At 41.1% G+C, this 17,933-nt stretch overlaps 2 protein-coding genes across 2 annotated transcripts in view; both read left to right on the top strand.

The window, feature by feature from the left end:
* Window positions 1-3,888: 3,888 nt before the first annotated feature.
* LOC123023064 (histone H2A.Z) lies at window positions 3,889-9,122 on the top strand. The gene is made up of 5 exons (XM_044429422.1): window positions 3,889-4,129; window positions 5,149-5,226; window positions 6,233-6,346; window positions 6,788-6,917; window positions 7,043-9,122. The coding sequence occupies exons 1-5, from the start codon at window positions 4,127-4,129 to the stop codon at window positions 7,102-7,104; spliced, it is 387 nt and encodes a 128-aa protein (XP_044285357.1). The 5' UTR covers window positions 3,889-4,126; the 3' UTR covers window positions 7,105-9,122.
* Window positions 9,123-10,118: 996 nt separating this feature from the next.
* DNAJB14 (DnaJ heat shock protein family (Hsp40) member B14) overlaps window positions 10,119-17,933 on the top strand; it is a 28,172-nt gene continuing 20,357 nt past the window's right edge. The window contains exons 1-2 of the mRNA XM_044428664.1: window positions 10,119-10,578; window positions 15,677-15,851. Coding sequence (XP_044284599.1) covers window positions 10,446-10,578; window positions 15,677-15,851 — 308 coding nt within the window. The 5' untranslated portion in view covers window positions 10,119-10,445. The remainder of the gene's footprint in view (window positions 10,579-15,676; window positions 15,852-17,933) is intronic.

Here is a 17,933-nt window from a genome sequence, read left to right as displayed (position 1 = left end):
GTATTTGACATTATGTCTGCCCCCAATTTATGGGCACAGCGAAGAAAGATGTGCTGCTTGCAGAAGCAAAGAGAAAAGAAAGAGGTTCATCACCCCACCCCACCCCACCCCACCCCACCCACTCCTGGCAAGGTTGCTATGCTTTTGACATGTGATAGGAACTCACATGGTGCAATTCTCCCCAGTATTTGTGCATGAAATAATGCAGGGGGAAGCAACTCGGCAAACTTTCCAGGGAAAGAAGAGACAACTTTACCTCTACAGAACTTCTAAACAGTCTACGTTATTCAGTCTTCTAAACAGTCTTCTAAAGAAAAAGCTTCACATGCAAAGTTTCTCAGCTTTTCTCTGACTGTACTCTGCCAACACATGCATATTAGCTATGAACATTTCAAAATGTCTTTAGAGTGGAAGCCCGGTTTATAATTTCAGATATCTTGCTAGCAATTAATCTGTTGCTAAGTGAAGAGGAGCAAAAGTATATTAAATTAAGTGTATTATAAACCAGAACTATATCAGTGGAGGAAGAGAGTGGAGAGATGTGTATCATTTTAATAGATTTGCCACTTCCCAACCCCCAATGAAATCGCATCTAGATTGGTCCTTATACTCAGCCCTGCCTTGCTATGCTATGCTATGCTAGTCGCAAAGTCACGTCTGACCCATCGCAACCCCGTGGACAACATTCCTCCAGGCCTTCCTGTCCTCCACCATCCCCCGGAGTCCACTTAAGCTCACGCTGACTGCTTCAGTGACTCCATCTATCCACCTCATCCTCTGCCATCCCCTTCTTCTTTTGCCCTCAATTGTTCCCAGCATTAGGCTCTTCTCCAGTGAGTCTTTCCTTCTCATTAGGTGGTCAAAGTATTTGAGTTCATCTTCAGTATCTGGCCTTCTAAAGAGCAGCCCTGCCTTACTGATATTCAGTGAGTGGACCATTATCACGCCCAATGGGACAGTAGCATGTAATGGTTAAGGCAAAGCACAGCTCATGGGAGATAGAGTTCAAAAACATGTACCGCACCACTGGTTTCCCACTTCTGGGCTATGGTGTTGCTCTGTGAAAGGGGTATTTGCAACTGGCCAAAGACCATTAGGTACAGAGTGGTCTCTTCAGGAGTAGTCATGCTATTGTCTCCCTAAGGACACCATGACTCACCCCCCTCATTTGGGGATGCATGTACCACTCTCTGGACTTACTCAGCCACACTCTCTCAACTAGCTTTTTTTACCCAGGAGAGGCAAGAACTGAGAGGGCAGCCACTTTGTTAAAAGCACCTAGTCTACATGTATTAGTGTTTCAGTATCTATTTTTTACAAGTGTTATCTGTGCCATTGACAGCCCAAGCAGGCACACATGGGATCTCCAAATGTCTAAAGCAAAATCAAGTTATACAACTGAATATCAATACACAGTTGCTCAAGAACACAGGAAGTCCTTGCAGACTTGGATCAAATTGCACCTAGGCTAGCATTCTGCCAAGAATACTAGCAACCACCCAGAATCACTAGGATGACCACTGGAAATTGGCAGGTGGAGTTGCAGTCCTGAAAGTGGATGGAATTCACAGTTCTTGGACCTACTTTGCTTTTTCCAGTGGCACCAAAAACCACCAACTAGAATCAGAAGCAAAATACAGGGACTTAGAAATAAAGGTGTCTCTGAGCATATTCTGAGCCTTTTAGTACTAAAACCAAACTGAGTCCTTTCCAACAAAAGTCCACACCTGTTTACACCAAGCTTTCATCTTTTCAGAAGCCTAGTTTAGGCAGAAAAAAAGCATTTTGTTTTTCCATTCTTAAATAACTGGCAGTGCAGAAAACATGCCAGTCTAATGCACTCAAAGATCCTGATTTATCTTCTGCCCATTCCTGTCACAGTCTACCAATTTCCACCCACCAATGACAGTAGTAGAATTGGTCAAAATCTCTCTTTATATTATGCTGCCACCATGTGGTCATAACCGATTTTAATACTAAAATTTCCAGAGGGTTTATAGAGGAATTGAATTCATGGACAGCTCCTGTAAAGAGCAAAATAAGGGCTGTAATGCATGAGGAGCCCTACTGCCATAGCAGACACCAGCCACCCAGCTCCCTGGTAGATCTCTGGATCATTTGCACAAGATCCACAAATGCTTCTGACTATGTACTCTTTTAACAATAGCAATGACAAAACGACCTGGTTTTAAAATGCATCCTCTCTTCCTGGGCACTAATTTGCATCTGGCTTCTGCTGGTGATTTCAGTGATTTACTAAAAGCAAAACAAAACACACACTACCCCCCCTTCCCCCCAGGTCTGAAGTCTGGCCTTGGTACTGAATACAGAATTATTGGGATGAGCTTTGGCAGCAGTTTCAATTTATATTGCCTTGAGCTGTGAATGAGTAATATAATTCACTGTTAACAATGGTCAATGTCAATGTCTGGCTAGCCACTTGAATGGCCAATTTGCCTTCAGGAAAAGGAACTGAGACTTCAGGTGCAATCCTATGCAAGTTTAGACCAGAAAAAGGGGCCTACAACTCTCACCATGCCCTAATAGTGTGCATGTATATATAAGAGACATTAATTTCTTAAGGTATATGTGCTGAGAGGCTTTTTTCAGTTTTGTAGCCACCTCTCCCAACTATCCACTGGGGATCTCAAGCCACAACTTGCATCAGGAGTGTTTTCCTTTACTTCACTTAGCTTGCACATTTGAATTCAGTCACCTTGATTTGACTGAAAGCCATAACAAAATCAATATAGCATAAAATCCAGAAACAATACATACAACAAAATGTCAAGAACCCATGATTTGATAGGTGGGATGTGATTTCTGAAAGTGAGGGGAGTATTTCAGAGACACCAGATGGATGCCTCCAATGCTTCCATCTAAACCCTGTAGAACTCCCTACAGTTCAGAGGAATAGAAAGTGCATCCCAATACCTTAGCCTCCCCTAATCTGGTGGTCTCCAGGAGCTCTGTGTGACAACTTCCAGTATTCCTGACCATTAGCTATGCTGCTTTGGACTGATGGGAATGGAAGTGTAAAACATCTTGAAGGCACCAGGTTGGGGAAGGATAGCAGGGAAACTGAGACTCATGTATTTTGGCCACAGTATGCGATCAAGCTCAGTAGAAAAAGATATACTGCTTGGAATGCTCAGCAGCAAAAGAAAACCAGGTTGCCAAAGAGCAAGGTAGTTAGACTTCATAAAAGATGATGCAGGCAAGAGCATAGTTCAGCTGAAAGAGGTGGCATGGGATCAAACAGTATGGGGAGATTGAACAACACTAGGGAAACAATGCTGCATATAGCATTGGCTTGCTCAAAAGATGGAATTTTAGTTGTATGTTGTCCTTATTCTTGTTATAGGTTAATTTTTACCTTTTGGTAACTGTCCAAAGAGCCTTTGGCTATTGGGCAGTATAAAAATGAAATTAATAATAATAAATGGGGGTGGAAACAGAAGAGAACTCTTCCATGTTGTTTCTTAAAATCAGAGCTGGCCATCTTTCCAGTGTCAACTTGCTTTTTTTCTTTTCCGTTTCAAAGGATATCTATTTTCTAATAAGGTCTTTTGTTTTGTTTTGAAAATACAATTCTTCCCCTGAAATGCAGCTTTTCCATGTAAGCCTTTGAAATGCTTGAACTGCAGTAGGGATATCTTGTGTCGTGTATAATGATGGCGGCAAAAGGGCCAATGGTTCTCACATCGCAATTAGTCATTAAAAGGCAGTATGAGCGGCCCGGACACGCTGGAAGCCACGTGTTCTTCCCCGCTTCAGCCCAAGAGGGAGCTTTAAGGGAAGGGTCACTTTAACAATGGGCGGAGCTCCCGACGACTCGGCACGAGTTTCTCTTAAGAGTCTGGACCCAGGCCCACTTCCTATTGGCCCTCTCGGAGCGCAGGGAGAACCGTCCCTTCGTGGCAATTGGCTACCTTTCCGATCCGATTTCCTCCGGATGTAGGGACGTTAGAGTCGGGTATAAAGGACTCGTGGAAGGCGGGAGCGGACGCAATTTTGAACTGGCAGTGGCGGTGCAGGACAACGGGGCTCTTGACGGCGCGGCGGCAGGGCTTTCTGAACCGCCTTTCGCGTGTCTCCTTCCGGGAGAGAAGGGACCTCATTCAAAATGGTAATAAGCAATGCGGGGAAGGGCGGCTGGGTGGGTGAATGCGAGAGCGTGCGCACCCCTGAGCTCGAGCGCGGCTGCGACCTTTACGTGAGCTGCTGAGAGGAACGTGCGTCTCGTATTACCAACGGTTCTAATATGGGCCGCGAGGGGAGGGGGGAGGGAGGGGTGCTGTCTGCCGCGCGCACACCATTGCGGTGGTCGGGACGGTTATGGAGCTACTGAGGCGCATGCGCGTCCGAGCCGGCTGGTGGGGGCCGTGGACGCACGCGCGTCCGATCAGTAGGCGGCTGTGCATGGAACATAGGGGCTGCTTAGTGCGCGTGCGTGGGACTTCTGCGCGCATCCTCGATGCTTTTGCCTTTTATACGGGGCTCTGGGGAGACAGCACCAGCGATGCAACTAGGTAATTTCAGATCCTGGCCTTGTCGGGAACCCCGGCAATGTGTTACTTGCTTTTTGCAGCAGGCGAGTAGCTTTTCTGTTCGTCCCCATGCCATGTTCTACAGTTCTACGTTGCTGATAAGCTTGGAGTACCGAAACAGGTTTGCCACCCTTGCTAAAGAAGGCTTTCTAGTAGTTGTAGCTTCCTAATTTAAAATCTGCTAAATCATGGCCTTGTCATAACCATAGTAGTAAGCTGGGTTTTGTTTCTACTGCTGAAATGCTAGCGCACACATTTTGGGATTCTTGCCATTTTGTTGTAGAAAAAATATATATTTTTAAAAGTGTCTGTAACCATGTGTATGTTCAGCGGGCTGCCCTTGCTTATAAATTAACTTTTAAAATGAGAAAGGATGTTGTGCTAAACAGTGTTGACTCCAATGGGTATAGTTTGACACTGCCCTGCCACTTGTAGTTCTCTGCATAGCTGTTCTGATGGTCTCTAGGCTGTGCAGCTCTCTACCCCAACCCTGTGGCCTAGGCCTGACTGCCTAATATTGCTGGAGAATACATAGTATTAGGGACACCATTGCTAACTGACCACAGTCTCTTTTCTTTCCTCTACCTTCATGCATTAGGCTGGTGGCAAAGCTGGAAAGGACTCTGGAAAGACGAAGACCAAGACAGTGTCCCGTTCACAGAGAGCTGGCTTACAGGTAGGCACATCTGGGAGATTAAAGGATGAGTGTTGACTGGTTAGCAGCAACATCTTTTTGGTTCATCCCTGGTTAGGAAGAAGGAGTTGCTCTCTGTTACCTTACACTCTGGCTGCTGGATATACCAGCAGAAGTGCAGGTGGATATCCATGACACCCAATGAATAAAGAAATTAATTTATTTGTACCCTGCCTTTCTACCAAAAGATGGTACTAAATGCAGCTTACCCATTTAAACTTAATTAAAATAGCAGAATGATGCATAAAAATACAGTAACAATGCAATCAACAAGAAAACGTTTTTTTAAAAAATGAAAATGGCACCCAACCTACACACCTACAGGCTGAATAAAGCAGTATTTGATTACTAGCAGAAGGACAGGAGAGAAGCAGCCAATCAAGCTTCCAGTTTTGGCTCTCTTGGGACACCAACAAACACACTCCTGAATGGGGCAATTTCAAAAGAAGGGCCTCTTGATAAGACCTTAAAAACTAGGTAGACTTATATAGGAAAAGTGTTCTTTAAGCTTCCTGGCCTCAAACCTAATCAAGTCTTATGTCAAAACCATCACTTTGAATTCTGTCCAGACGTATACTGGTAGGCAGTGAAGCATTATGACAAGAGATTAATGTGCTGCTTATAACAAGCTCTGGTCAACAGTGGCCATAGCATTCTGCATGAGCTCAAGATTCTGAACAGTTTTTGAAGGCAGTCTTAGGAGATCACACTATAGTAATGGGGTGTAACTAAGGCATGTATGAATGTAGCCAGTCTGAATATCTCAAGGAACTAGCATAATTGCCACACCAGCCTGAGCTGCTACCAATATCTGGACATTCAGGGCTAGAAGTATACCTGGACGATGAGCCTTAAGTATTCAGGGAGCGTACAATCCCTTTCAGGACAGGTTTAATACTAAAACTAGCATTAGTTTCTTGTCTATTTTTAAGAGTGCTTTGAATATTACACAATACTTATTCAGACCTTGACACTTCTGTCTACGCAGTTCCCTGTTGGCCGTATTCACCGACATCTTAAATCAAGAACTACCAGTCATGGCCGTGTGGGGGCTACAGCTGCTGTATATAGTGCTGCTATCCTGGAGTACCTCACAGCTGAAGTAAGAGCTTGAGTAGGGGATGAAACTATATATAGTCTGAGCTATGGCATGTAACTTGCACTTTGCTTCTGCTAAAATATTCCTCAATTATACTATTATGTAACAAAAACCACAGAAATTAAGGCAAGCAAAATAGAACTGAACACTTTCAGAAATAACCATTTTTATTAGATTTATACCCTGCTTCTTAAACCTTATTACATGGAGAAACTTGCAGCATAGGTGTGTTTCTTTTTTCCGCAAACCATTACACAGCCCATAATAAAGAACACAATTTGGAGTGCTAATAACTTTAAAGATAGCTATTTACCGAGCCTTGTATTTTAATAGAACATGGGTATAGCATGTAGAAGCCACTTTTTTCACAGGCTGGGCCTTAACTGCAAAATGCTTTGCAACTTCCACTTGCTTGGTCTACTGAACTGTTTAAAAATGTTACAGGTTCTTGAACTAGCAGGAAATGCATCCAAAGACTTGAAGGTGAAAAGAATTACTCCTCGTCACTTGCAACTTGCCATAAGAGGTGATGAGGAACTAGATTCTTTAATCAAAGCAACAATTGCTGGTGGAGGTACGTTCTAAGTAATGATCCTGCCTGTAGTCAATGTTAACCTTGCTTTGTTTTGGCACTGTTAAAATGATAAAATATTGGTGCCTTTAATGATTCAAACTGAAAACTTTTTTTCTTTTTCTCAGGTGTAATTCCACATATTCATAAATCTCTCATTGGAAAGAAAGGGCAGCAGAAAACAGTTTAAAGGATTCTTGTTAATTTAGGACTGTTAAAGTGCTCTGTTCAGTGTTGGTGGATTTCCAGTGGACTTCATCTGTGAAACACGATTTTGCCTTTCTGTAACCTTGAAGCTGGAACCCATCAAGCTTTCTAACAAACCAAAATTCTACATTGAAGTCTTAACCTTATTTAAGTGTTACATGGCTTCAAAGAAGCTGTTGTCTGTAGTAGTTCTAGACTGTCTTTAGATCTGTTGGATTTTAATGAGATTCTTGGCATTGCTGATTATTTTTATGCATCAACTTCCTTCATTTGGTTATTAGACACTAGCATTTAACTACAAAAGATTCTTGACACTAGCACCCTTATGAAATGAAAATGTCAAGAAACTGCTGATGTCAATCTCTTGTAGTTAAATAAACAGCACTGGGGGGTTTTTTTGTGAAGACCTTATGTTCAGTCTGCTGAATAAATTCAATAAATGTTATATCATTACAAACTGTCTGCTCTGGTTAAGCAATAAGCATGTCACTTGAGTCATGTTTAACTTGCTTACCAAAAGAATGTGATTAGTTGGGTCCAGATTCTTACTGTTAATACAAACAGGATAGTTATGATTAAATTTTTAGTGTACCATATATATTGATGTATAAGGCAACCCTTGAAACCAAAAATAGCAAAGCAAAAATTGGAGGTCATCTTACATGCCTGACATAACAATCAGAAAAACAACCAAAAATATTGACCTACTTGTCTTGTATGCAAGTTGCCTTCTATGCTGATATATATATGGTATTATGCAATTTATGGCTGTGTAAGAGTACTATGGATGTTTTTAAAAGTTCAGCATATAAAGCAACATTCTAGCAAAATCCCTTTCTCCTCTGTGACCAAAGGCTGCCAATAAATTAATGTATGGTTGCACCTTAGCTGCAAACAGTCTGAGCATGTTCTCAGTGTCTGATTGGAAGTCAAAGTCTCCATCTATATAAATGCATCAAAGTATCAGACTAAAATTACATTAATCACTTTGTTTCTGCTTATTTCCCATTCTTTCAAGATTATTTAACCCCAGTCTGACTTATAGTTCATATACAGGCAGTCCCCAAGTTTATAAACATCTGAGTTGTGAACAACCCATACTTATCAACTACCGTAAAGCCTATTACTACTTTTAAATACTGCAGGAAAATGGTCCTTGCCATAGAGAAAGTGAAAGGGTAGAGAGGGAGGTCTCCAAACTGCCATCTTGCCCCAATCAGTAAGGAAAATCACTGGCATTTCTTTGCTGTAAAGAAGCACTGGTGAGTTGGGTGGGTACAGGGAGAGAAATTTGTGTTATTTCCACTTTCAGGGGTTCTGTGCCCTTAACCCCTACAGGTGTGAAGAGCTGACTGTGTGATCTGACCTACATTCAAATTCAAGATTTTCATGAACAACTCATTTGTAACCCAGGGACTACTTGTATGCTCATATTGTCTCCAGTGGATTTCTACAGTTTTAAGGGATTCAGAAAAGGTTTTATAGAGATGTTGGTTCAAATTTAGTGTTAAATTATGTTTTTCTGGTATACTAGATGCTTGGTCATATTAAAATATTGTTTAATGATAGGAAAAACAGTGCTTCCTAGTCTATAGCATTTTTAACATACAGATGATAAATTCTTTACGTTTTGCAAAGGGATAGCTATTTTATTTGTTGACCACTAATGAAGGTTCTCCGAGTCGTGTACAGTTGAGGGATTATGTACTGACAAAGGAATGAAATAGAATGGTGTTCTTCCTGTCACTTGGTAGTGCTATATACATCATGCAATGAAAATGCTTCTATCATGTAACAGAAGGAAAATCTGCCTCAGTCTTAAACATTTGATTTAAATTACAAAGTGGAATCTCTCATTCTTGTTGAGTACTTAATCTCACTTAAATAGGTTGGACCTTCTTTTGAAAAGGCTGGTTTATGGAATTTAATGTGTTTAGTTATTTAACACCAACTTTGTTTTTCTGTGTCTCAGTAATAAAGAGTTAGCACTTGAAAAATCAATGTTGATCATGCCTTCAGTGAATTTCAAGTCAGCCTTATGTTCCTGTACCTACAAGTTCTCAACAATATTTAGTTCCTGAGTTGGAACATCATTTTCAGGTGATAAAAAGCTTTTGCAATCAAAATTGAAATTGCTTATGCAATTTTTCCTCTGTTTACTTCGTATTCAAAGATGGTGCCTACTCTGCTTATACTGAAGTTCAAAGCAAGTCTTGCCATATAGCTTACCTTTCAAAGCTTAGAATGGTGTGATGTTTGTCAGTGAGGGAAATGAGGCCCAAATCAAAGTCCTCAAATACAAGTTTTTTGCAATGTAAATTTCATTAACAAATAGACTCATTTTTCCAGTTTAAGAGAATTCTAGAATATTAATATGCCTTTATCCTGGAACATTAGCCCAAGAGATGGTAGGAAGCAGGGAGGGATAGGAGTGATGAACACTCAGTGTGTGTGTGTGTGTGTGTTTTTAAACTCTCCCTTAACAGTGGAAAAGGAAGGTGAACCACTTGAATCAATGATCCAATGAGCAGAAGCCATGCCTTCATCTTGCTTCAGGAACCATGGTTGCACCTGGTTCTTTCATCCATACTATGAGGGAAGGCACATCACAAGCTATTGAAGGCTTTAATGAAGCATGCCGCCTCAAAACTTTTTTGCTTCCCTCCATGGTCCCTCGATGGTGGAGCTGGGCCTGGCCCATAGTTACTGGTACATATGATCCACGGGTTTTCAGCAAGTCAAAACTCAGCTTAACACACGGGTTAAAGTGCTATGTCATGAAACCGCATACCAGGTATAAAACGTTATCAGCGGAAGGGAAAAAGTGGCCGGGGTGTCTACAGCCCATGGAAAAAGGAGCCAAAGGGCGTGTCCTGTGATGTACTGAAGACGGGTCGGCCCGCGTTTACCGACGGCGCTGCGGAAGCCGCTTTCAGGTCGTGCCATCTTGAGGCTCGTGCTCGTGCGCATTTGGGTCCGGCGCGTGCGCAAAGCGAGCCTCTCCAGCGGTTGCACGGGCTGGCCCCGGAAGCGGGCGGCGAGTTTCAGCTGTTGGTCCCGGCCGGCTCCTCTCGAGCAGCGGCACGAGCCTAGCGTTGGTCACCGGAGAAGAGAAGGGCGATGCAGCCACGGGCCGCCGCTGGAAGCGGCCTGTCCGGCACGGAGTGAACTGAAGGCTGCGCAAGCGAAGCCGCTGCCGACCTCCAGCCGCAGCCCGCGCCCGGCGCCCCCCCTCCGTGGTTCCTGGCTGGCCTCGCCGCTCTGGCCCCGTCAGGCCCCTTTTCCCTGCGCTGCGGCGGGCGGAAGCGGCGGAAGGAGAAGCCCATGGAAGGGAACCGCGACGAGGCGGAGAAATGCATCGAGATTGCCCGAGAGGCCCTGGAGGCCGGCAACCGAGAGCGAGCGCTGCGGTTCCTCAACAAGGCCCAGAAGCTTTACCCCACCGAGACCGCCAAAGGTGAGATCAGCGGGCCGCCCTCACGGAGGCTGTCAGAGGAGCCGCGCCAAGCTCCATTCTCTTTCTAGGGGGTGTGTTTTTATTTATCACGACCTTGTGATATCATGGCTTCCCTTCGCGTGTAGACACAGGAGGTTGTAAAATAGGGACAGGAACTAGAATCGTTATCAGAGCCCCGGTTTGAAAGTATACATGCTTTCACTGTGGCTGCTGGTATGGAGGATTCGGCCCTTTGGTACGGTCCCGAGGAGAGCCTTCCCCAACCTGGTAGTTGCCGGATGCGTTGGACTATAATTCCCAACGCTCCACAGCCACCTGACTGTGGGATTATGGGAGCTGTAGTCCAACACATCCGACAGCCCCCAGCTTTGGAGGGACTTTAATCAAAGGGCTAGCTGCAGTTGACATTCTCCTCGTAGCATTACAGGACCCCATTCCCCATGGCTCCCACAGAGCACATGCATGCCCAAACCCCGGTTTCTGTTTACTTATTTTGCTCTTCTAACGCTTAATTTTAGGGAGATCAAGGAGAATGGGAGAGCCCCGATATGACTATTTATATATTAAGCAATAGTATTTAGTATTTATATAATAAAACTTTAAAAATTCATCATTTGCATTACTTTAATGGTTACAACAACCTTGTAAAGTAGGTTACTATATCCTTCCTTCCTTGCAAGGGGATTTAGGTTTGAAGGCACTTGCCTCAGACTAGGCTTTGTTAAGGAAACTGCCATCCTGTGTCCTGTCAACTGTATTATAACTATAATGGTGTAATCATAACCACCCATATTACATTTATCTCCTTACTTCACTTCAATCATGCTTAGCGGAGCATGCTGTAATACATTGTAAAAGAACTAACTGTGAAGCATATTCAAGTACCTACCTGTTACTTTATTGTCCTATCTCTCCCCCCCACCCCCCGGAGCCAAAGATGTTGTACATGAATCTCCTCTCCATTTGATCCTCACAACAGCACTGTGAGTAGGTTTGCATATGTGGTTGGTCCAAAGTCATCCAATGAACTTCATGACAGCATGGGGACTTGAACCCAGACCTCCCAAGTCCCAGCCTAGTGTTCTTACTAATACGTCACATAGGTTCTCCCATTTTCAGCATCCTTTCCTCACCTATTATTGATGAACTCCCTGAAGTCTACAGTTGAGTTAGAGAAACACTCGGAAATGCTGCAGTTGTACTTGTTGATGTTTCTGAAATTTGATCTTACCTACACAGTAAACAAACTGCTTAAACAGTGTGATGCTGTACTACACAAAGAAAACCCCAGTGAATTCAGTACTCCAAGCTACCCTGAGCAGCTCACCCCTTGCCCATATAACTTTGCATCATTAAGGATTAGGAGTTAGTTTCTTTTAAGATAATAGTTTAGATTTTCACATAAATATAAATATATGTTTCAAGGGAGACTTCAGTGTCTGCTTCCCACAGGCAACACAACATCTGAACCTGGACCTTATTAAGAAAGGTCTAATCCACCACCAGCACTACTATAATTCATGCTTTTTTTATAATTCCCATCATGCTAGTATCTGAATTCTTAGTTTTTAAAATCAGTGATCCTCAAACTCCCAGTTTATAGTACTTTCTGTAGCCTAATCTAGGCTGATGTTTGAAGAAATGCCTTCCTGATTTGTCCACCTGCTCCAAAGACATGTGAAAGCACATGCAGGTTTGCTTTTGTCTGTAAACCGAGGTATATGTGATTTAAAATAGCTAGTCGTACTAGTGAGCTCCAATCTCCACTTTGCTGTGAAGCTCACTGGATGACGTTAGACAAGTTTCAAATTCTCAACCTAACCTATCTCACAAGATTGCTATGAGAATAAAATGGAAAAGAGGATTATGAAAACTACCTTTGATTCCTTGCCAAAGAAGGTGAGATATAAATATTATAAATAAATAGCATAAATGAATAGTCTATAACCATATTTATGTTTCCTTCTGACAATATCTATTTTAAGCCAGCCAAAAGACCTTGAGCTACTTGGTTACTTTAATCTGTGAGGAATAGCTCTTGTTCAAACTACTGTTTACTTTAGTTAATCTAGCAGCAGTAGTTCAAGTTGCATTAGGCACTGGAACTGGGCCTATGTGCTAAGTGTATAACATGATCACAACACTGCTTCCACTTAAAATTCAAGTGTCCATATGACTTCATTTTTATGCTTTTCTTTGGTTGCTAGGGTGATTGGGGCAGCATATTAATTGAACTTTGCAAATATACCCATAGAATTTGCTAACTTCAAACATACATGAACCTATATAGCTCCTTATTTGTGGTTTGGAACAAGTGTACTGAATCTACAATAACAATTCTTCTGCAGGTAGGCCTGAGTGGGACAATACAATTACAATAGAACATATAAAGCCAGGTCCCATTCATACTTTAAAAAGAAAAGTATGTTTAAAAACCTGGAAAATAAAACCCTTCATTATACATTGTAAAAACATTTTGAAAGTCAAGTTCCATTATCTCATATTGGCTAAGGTTGATGGGAGGTGTAGTTCCAAACATCTGGAAGACTCTACACTGGAGAAAGTAAATCTAGTATATGTAGGCCCGTTGGTCCCCGGACCCTTCCTTTTCTTTGGATTTGCCTGCTCTTACAGGAAGACTTGGTATTATATCTAAATACTTGCTATTTATTTTTGTCTAATACTTGGAGATAACCAAGACCTTACAAGGCAATATGAACTTTAAAATTTTAAGAAATGGATGGCTCTGATATATAGAGTTAATATATTTTTATCATAGTTCCAAACCAGGAACATCAGACTGTAAAGGCTTTTATATAGGTATGTCTTACTATATAATTTGAGAGAGTCTAATTTAGCAAAGTCATAACATGGTTCTATAATATGATGATAACTCCAGGTAAGCAAGAGAATCAATTGGACAGTTCAAAATTTGAGTCAGACACAGTAGCAGGCAATGTAACAAATAAGCTATTGATAGTAGAAGTGTTTTAGGAGATTTGCAAGGGTGGCATTCTTGTTTATCAAAACATGTACTTATAGATTCAAATTATTTATAAAAGAATATTGTACTTTACCATTGTAACTGGCTGTTCTTCAACACAGTGATGTCTACATCACTAAGGCACAACCCTGTGCATATTTAGACAAAAAAAGTCCTACAACTCCCAGATTCCCCAGCCAGCATGTAGGACATTTTTCCTCTCTCAACATGTATGGACTATATCCTAAGCTAAGGCATATCACACCCAGCACTGAAGCTCGCCTATGTGCTTTTTCTTACTTGTAAATAGTAATGTCTCATGGTGGGTTGAATAGAAATCTATTAGCAGTTTGGTATTTGAATCATTAGTTTGAAACAATATTTTTGCTAACTGTTATTTGAATCTTACATTGAATTTGTTGCCATGCTTTATATCTGCACTGTTCATGGACAGAAGCAGTAAATGGTTTTTTAAAAGTGTGGTAACCTTACTTTCAACCTACAATATGTGTTCCCCTTTCTGGCTTCACTTCATTTTTGAAGGCCTATGACCTTTAAAATTGTGTATTCTCTTAACAACTGATATTAGCATATTAAAAACAACTGATATTAGCATATTAAAAACAATCTCAGCTTTGTAATTTTTCAGTTTCTGAATTAAATGTTGATGCCCTCACAGGTATTGTTTAGCTGTCAGAAAATGTATTTATCTTAAATCCATCAAAGACCCAATTCTTTCCTCACTTTTCTGGTGTAACCCATATCAGCAGAGCAGGTGCATTTGCTTCTTGTATATCTTGGCAAAGCGACTTTTTTCTTTTTCAGCTATTAATAATATTTTTGTGATTAAATTACCAGTTGTTACACATCATTTTTCTAAGAATTTTCTTAGCAACATGTATGTATGTATGTATTTACATGCAATTATCTATAATTGCCAAGGCCGTCCTATGTCTTAAATATGACTTAAATGCTCTGCACCATTTTGTTAGGGACTAAAATAACACTGAAGTCATTAAAATAATAAGTTAGGATGTATTTCCATGTTACCCAGACAATGCCATAGGTCATAGGATAGGATGAAGTTCCAGCTCTGGCCTGGAGTCAGAACTCAGATTCCTACCCCTGATGGGCCACCTTCTTACAGCAGGTAGTTCTTTCCACCTCAGCTGTGTCTTTCTTCAGAGCCAGTGAGGGGATTGGGCAGAGCAAGGTACTGTTGCCTTCTGAGATATCCTGGCAGTGCTTCAGCCTTTCTTTCTCATGAGGAGCAGGAAATCATTGAATTTTGCTGCCTAAATGCACTGCTCTTGCTTTCCATTAAATGCCTGTAATCCTTCAAGTTCAGAGACAGCCCCACTGGAAGACACCCCTATTGGTTATTTCATGCCAATGTTACCAATACTATTTGTTCTTCTAGACCAAGCAGGTGGTAGAAATGTGTGAGATGCCATAAAGTCTTTTTTACTAACTTAAGTATATATTTGTAATTGAATATTATGATGTGTATATTATATAGGTTCAAAATTACATTAGTTGGGAATTTTAAAATTGGGACACTGGTCCGCTGACTGTTCAAATATTTTCTCAGACCGAGGCCCCTGTGTAGGTGTCAGTCTGTGTTTCCCTTTAGTTGCATCATGATGTCATCTAATAACAAATTTTAGAGTGAGAATAGACGGTATTTGTTCGCGTTCATCTTTTACAGCTTTGTAGCTATTTAGACTGACTTAACATTCTGGAATAAAAGCAAACACTTATCCTTTTGGTCAAATAACAATTCAGTATCTTCATCCCACAGAAGGTTAGTGTTATCAAGAGACTGGAATTGTCCACTTCACACCCTGTATTCTTCCTAGATAGAATTTTGATTTCTGTGCATGTGAGTAGCGATGGGATATTGAAAATATTTTTTTTTAGTCTTATGCTCAAAGAAGCTCAAACTGAATTTTGTTTCCTGAGATAAGAAAAATTGTCATGAGTGAACCACCATTTTAAAAATGGTGTGCTAAGATCAGCCTAAAGTTTTGGAATACATTGAGAGAACCTACCTTTCATATGTCGCCTTATCAGCAATATTGGTATTTATATAATTCAAATTCTTTTTCTCTCTAGTGTTACTGGAAGCAATTATGAAGAATGGCAGTGCTGCAGGGAGTGGCACTCACTGTCGAAAGCCAGCGGGGGGTAGTGATCAGAGTAAGCCTAATAGCATGAAGGACAGCAGTGCATCTGCTGCAGGTGAAAGTGGGAAACCCTACACTAAAGAACAAATGGAAGGAGTACAAAGGTATTGCTTTATCAACTGACCACTTCTTTGATAGTATTGATGATTCAGCCAAAGAGCACAGATAAAGATATGACCATTCAATTGTGCCTGGTGTGGTTCTGTAGATTTTAGTGCTGTTTCTGCATAATGACAAACCATTTTAAAAACAGAAGGTTTGTAAGGGATAAGAGCAAAGAGAGCACTTGACTGTTTCACTTTCACTCAGAAAGCCTCAATCAGTTTGTGCTGAATGGACCATCCAAATGCAGGTTACCGGTCGGATTAGGGTCTAAGCAACCTAACAGTCTGGGTTCAGATGTCACACTCAGCAGGAGCTAATCATGGGTTCCTAAGTTAAAATGGAAGTTAGGCATGCTGTAGGCATGTGCACCATTTAGTTGTCTTTAAGTTAAATTGTTGAAATCTCTATTTGTTAAAGTGTTTTAATGTGAATAGACTATGCATATTCTATTATAAAGTGGTGGTTGAAAATATTTTCTACAGTTCTTTGGATGTTACACATGTATTAGTGTTACCTCTGATCTGTTCACAATCAGCTAAGTATGGCTTCATTTGCAAATAGATCATGATTTTATAGTTGTTTATAGAATAGGAATATATAACCTAATGTGAGGCATAGGCATGCTTGGTCTTGCTGATTCTACTTATCCTTGGAGTCCCTTCAATTCAAAGAAAGTCAAGTATATACTGCATTATCATCCTATAATGGAATGTTTGTGCTAAGTATGAAAGTTAAAAAGCAAGGTTCCCCAAACTGATACCACCCAGCTGCTTTAAATTACAACACCAAATGGCTTTCCTGACCCTTGGTCATGTTGGCTGTGGTTGATGAGAGCTGGCATTCAAAATACCTGGAGTGCGTTCCAGGCTGGGAAGGCTGTTTTAAAATTTGATGGAAAATGGGCTAGTCACACATTTGCTGCATTTGAAGGCATTTCATTTTCTTTCCAAATTGCTCAGAGAAGTGGGCAAGATTGTTTTTCACAACAACTCTTCGGGGTTGGTTATTTGGCTGATGCAGAATCATCCTATGCACTTCCTCACTAAGTGGAAATTTGAACTTGTTTCTCCACAACTCTAGTCTGACACTCTAAACAGGCTCGGTTTCATTTTATTTCAGTGCAGAAAACTATATCCACAGCATTTGGATTGCCTGTAATCTTTACCTTGAATGTATGAACATGTGTGAAGAAACATACCAGGGGAGATTGTGGAACAGATCAAATAGTCAAGTGACTAGATTTAGCATACCGTTACCGGTATAAAGTCTAATAATATGTTTTGATAGGCAAAAATATAAACAAGCACCTCAGCCTGGTGTTTTTTCCCTTCCCTATGCTATACTCAAGAGAGTGCTCACCAGCAGATTATTTTAACTCTTCAATAAAGTGTTGCTCAGTGATAGTTTGGCTCAACTGGGAACAGTGCACGATGCAATAACTCTTTACTGATTGCATAAGTATTCAGGGACTATGCAAGAACAGCAAGAGAAGCTGAGCACAAGGCTGCTAATTTTGCTCAGTCAAAGATGTCTGGTGAGAAGAATGCCTTTTCAGATGAACTAAATTTAATTTGCAGACCTCTAAAAACTCTGATGAATGTAAACGCTTGCTTTCTGTCTAGTAAGGAGCAAGCATCTCCAAAATGATGCAATTGCTGTACATAAGTGAAAGTGTGCCAGTTCAAAGAGTTATTTTGCAACCAGTTCACCTGAAAATCAGTGTACCTTTGAAGTTTCTACCAATTTGCCCTTGGCAGCCCTTCAAAGAAGGAGCTAAGATGAGGTTAGGGCAAAAGAAAAAAAAAGAATAATTTATTAGCGTAGCAGTTACCATACAGGTTCTTGCTGGTGGTTTCCAAAATATCCATGCTTACTTTGAAATGCTACAGTGTTTTTGGACCCATCAAGTTTAGTTTTGTTAGCCTTACAAATTAACAGTAGCATTCCAGTTATTTCTAGTAGTGTGCTATGTGTCTGTCATTTGTTTAGGCAACAGTTCATGTAAATGGCTTGCTTCTTATTAATAAATGAGTCAAATAGCACTTAAACAACTTGGTGGAGAAGAGTTCTGTGAAAGCTAA

Source organism: Varanus komodoensis, unplaced genomic scaffold, assembly GCF_004798865.1.
Source record: "Varanus komodoensis strain SLA01 unplaced genomic scaffold, ASM479886v1 scaffold2, whole genome shotgun sequence".
NCBI classification, from domain to species: Eukaryota; Metazoa; Chordata; class Lepidosauria; order Squamata; family Varanidae; genus Varanus; species Varanus komodoensis.
The sequence above is the reverse complement of the archived record's forward strand: the minus strand, read 5'-3'. Positions and strand labels throughout refer to the sequence as shown.

Excerpts from the sequence above, each read along its gene's own strand:
- LOC123023064 (XM_044429422.1), top strand. Across the intron at positions 5,227-6,232 it reads CACAGAGAGCTGGCTTACAG|TTCCCTGTTGGCCGTATTCA; the intron begins GTAGGCACATCT and ends CTGTCTACGCAG. Across the intron at positions 6,918-7,042 it reads AGCAACAATTGCTGGTGGAG|GTGTAATTCCACATATTCAT; the intron begins GTACGTTCTAAG and ends TCTTTTTCTCAG.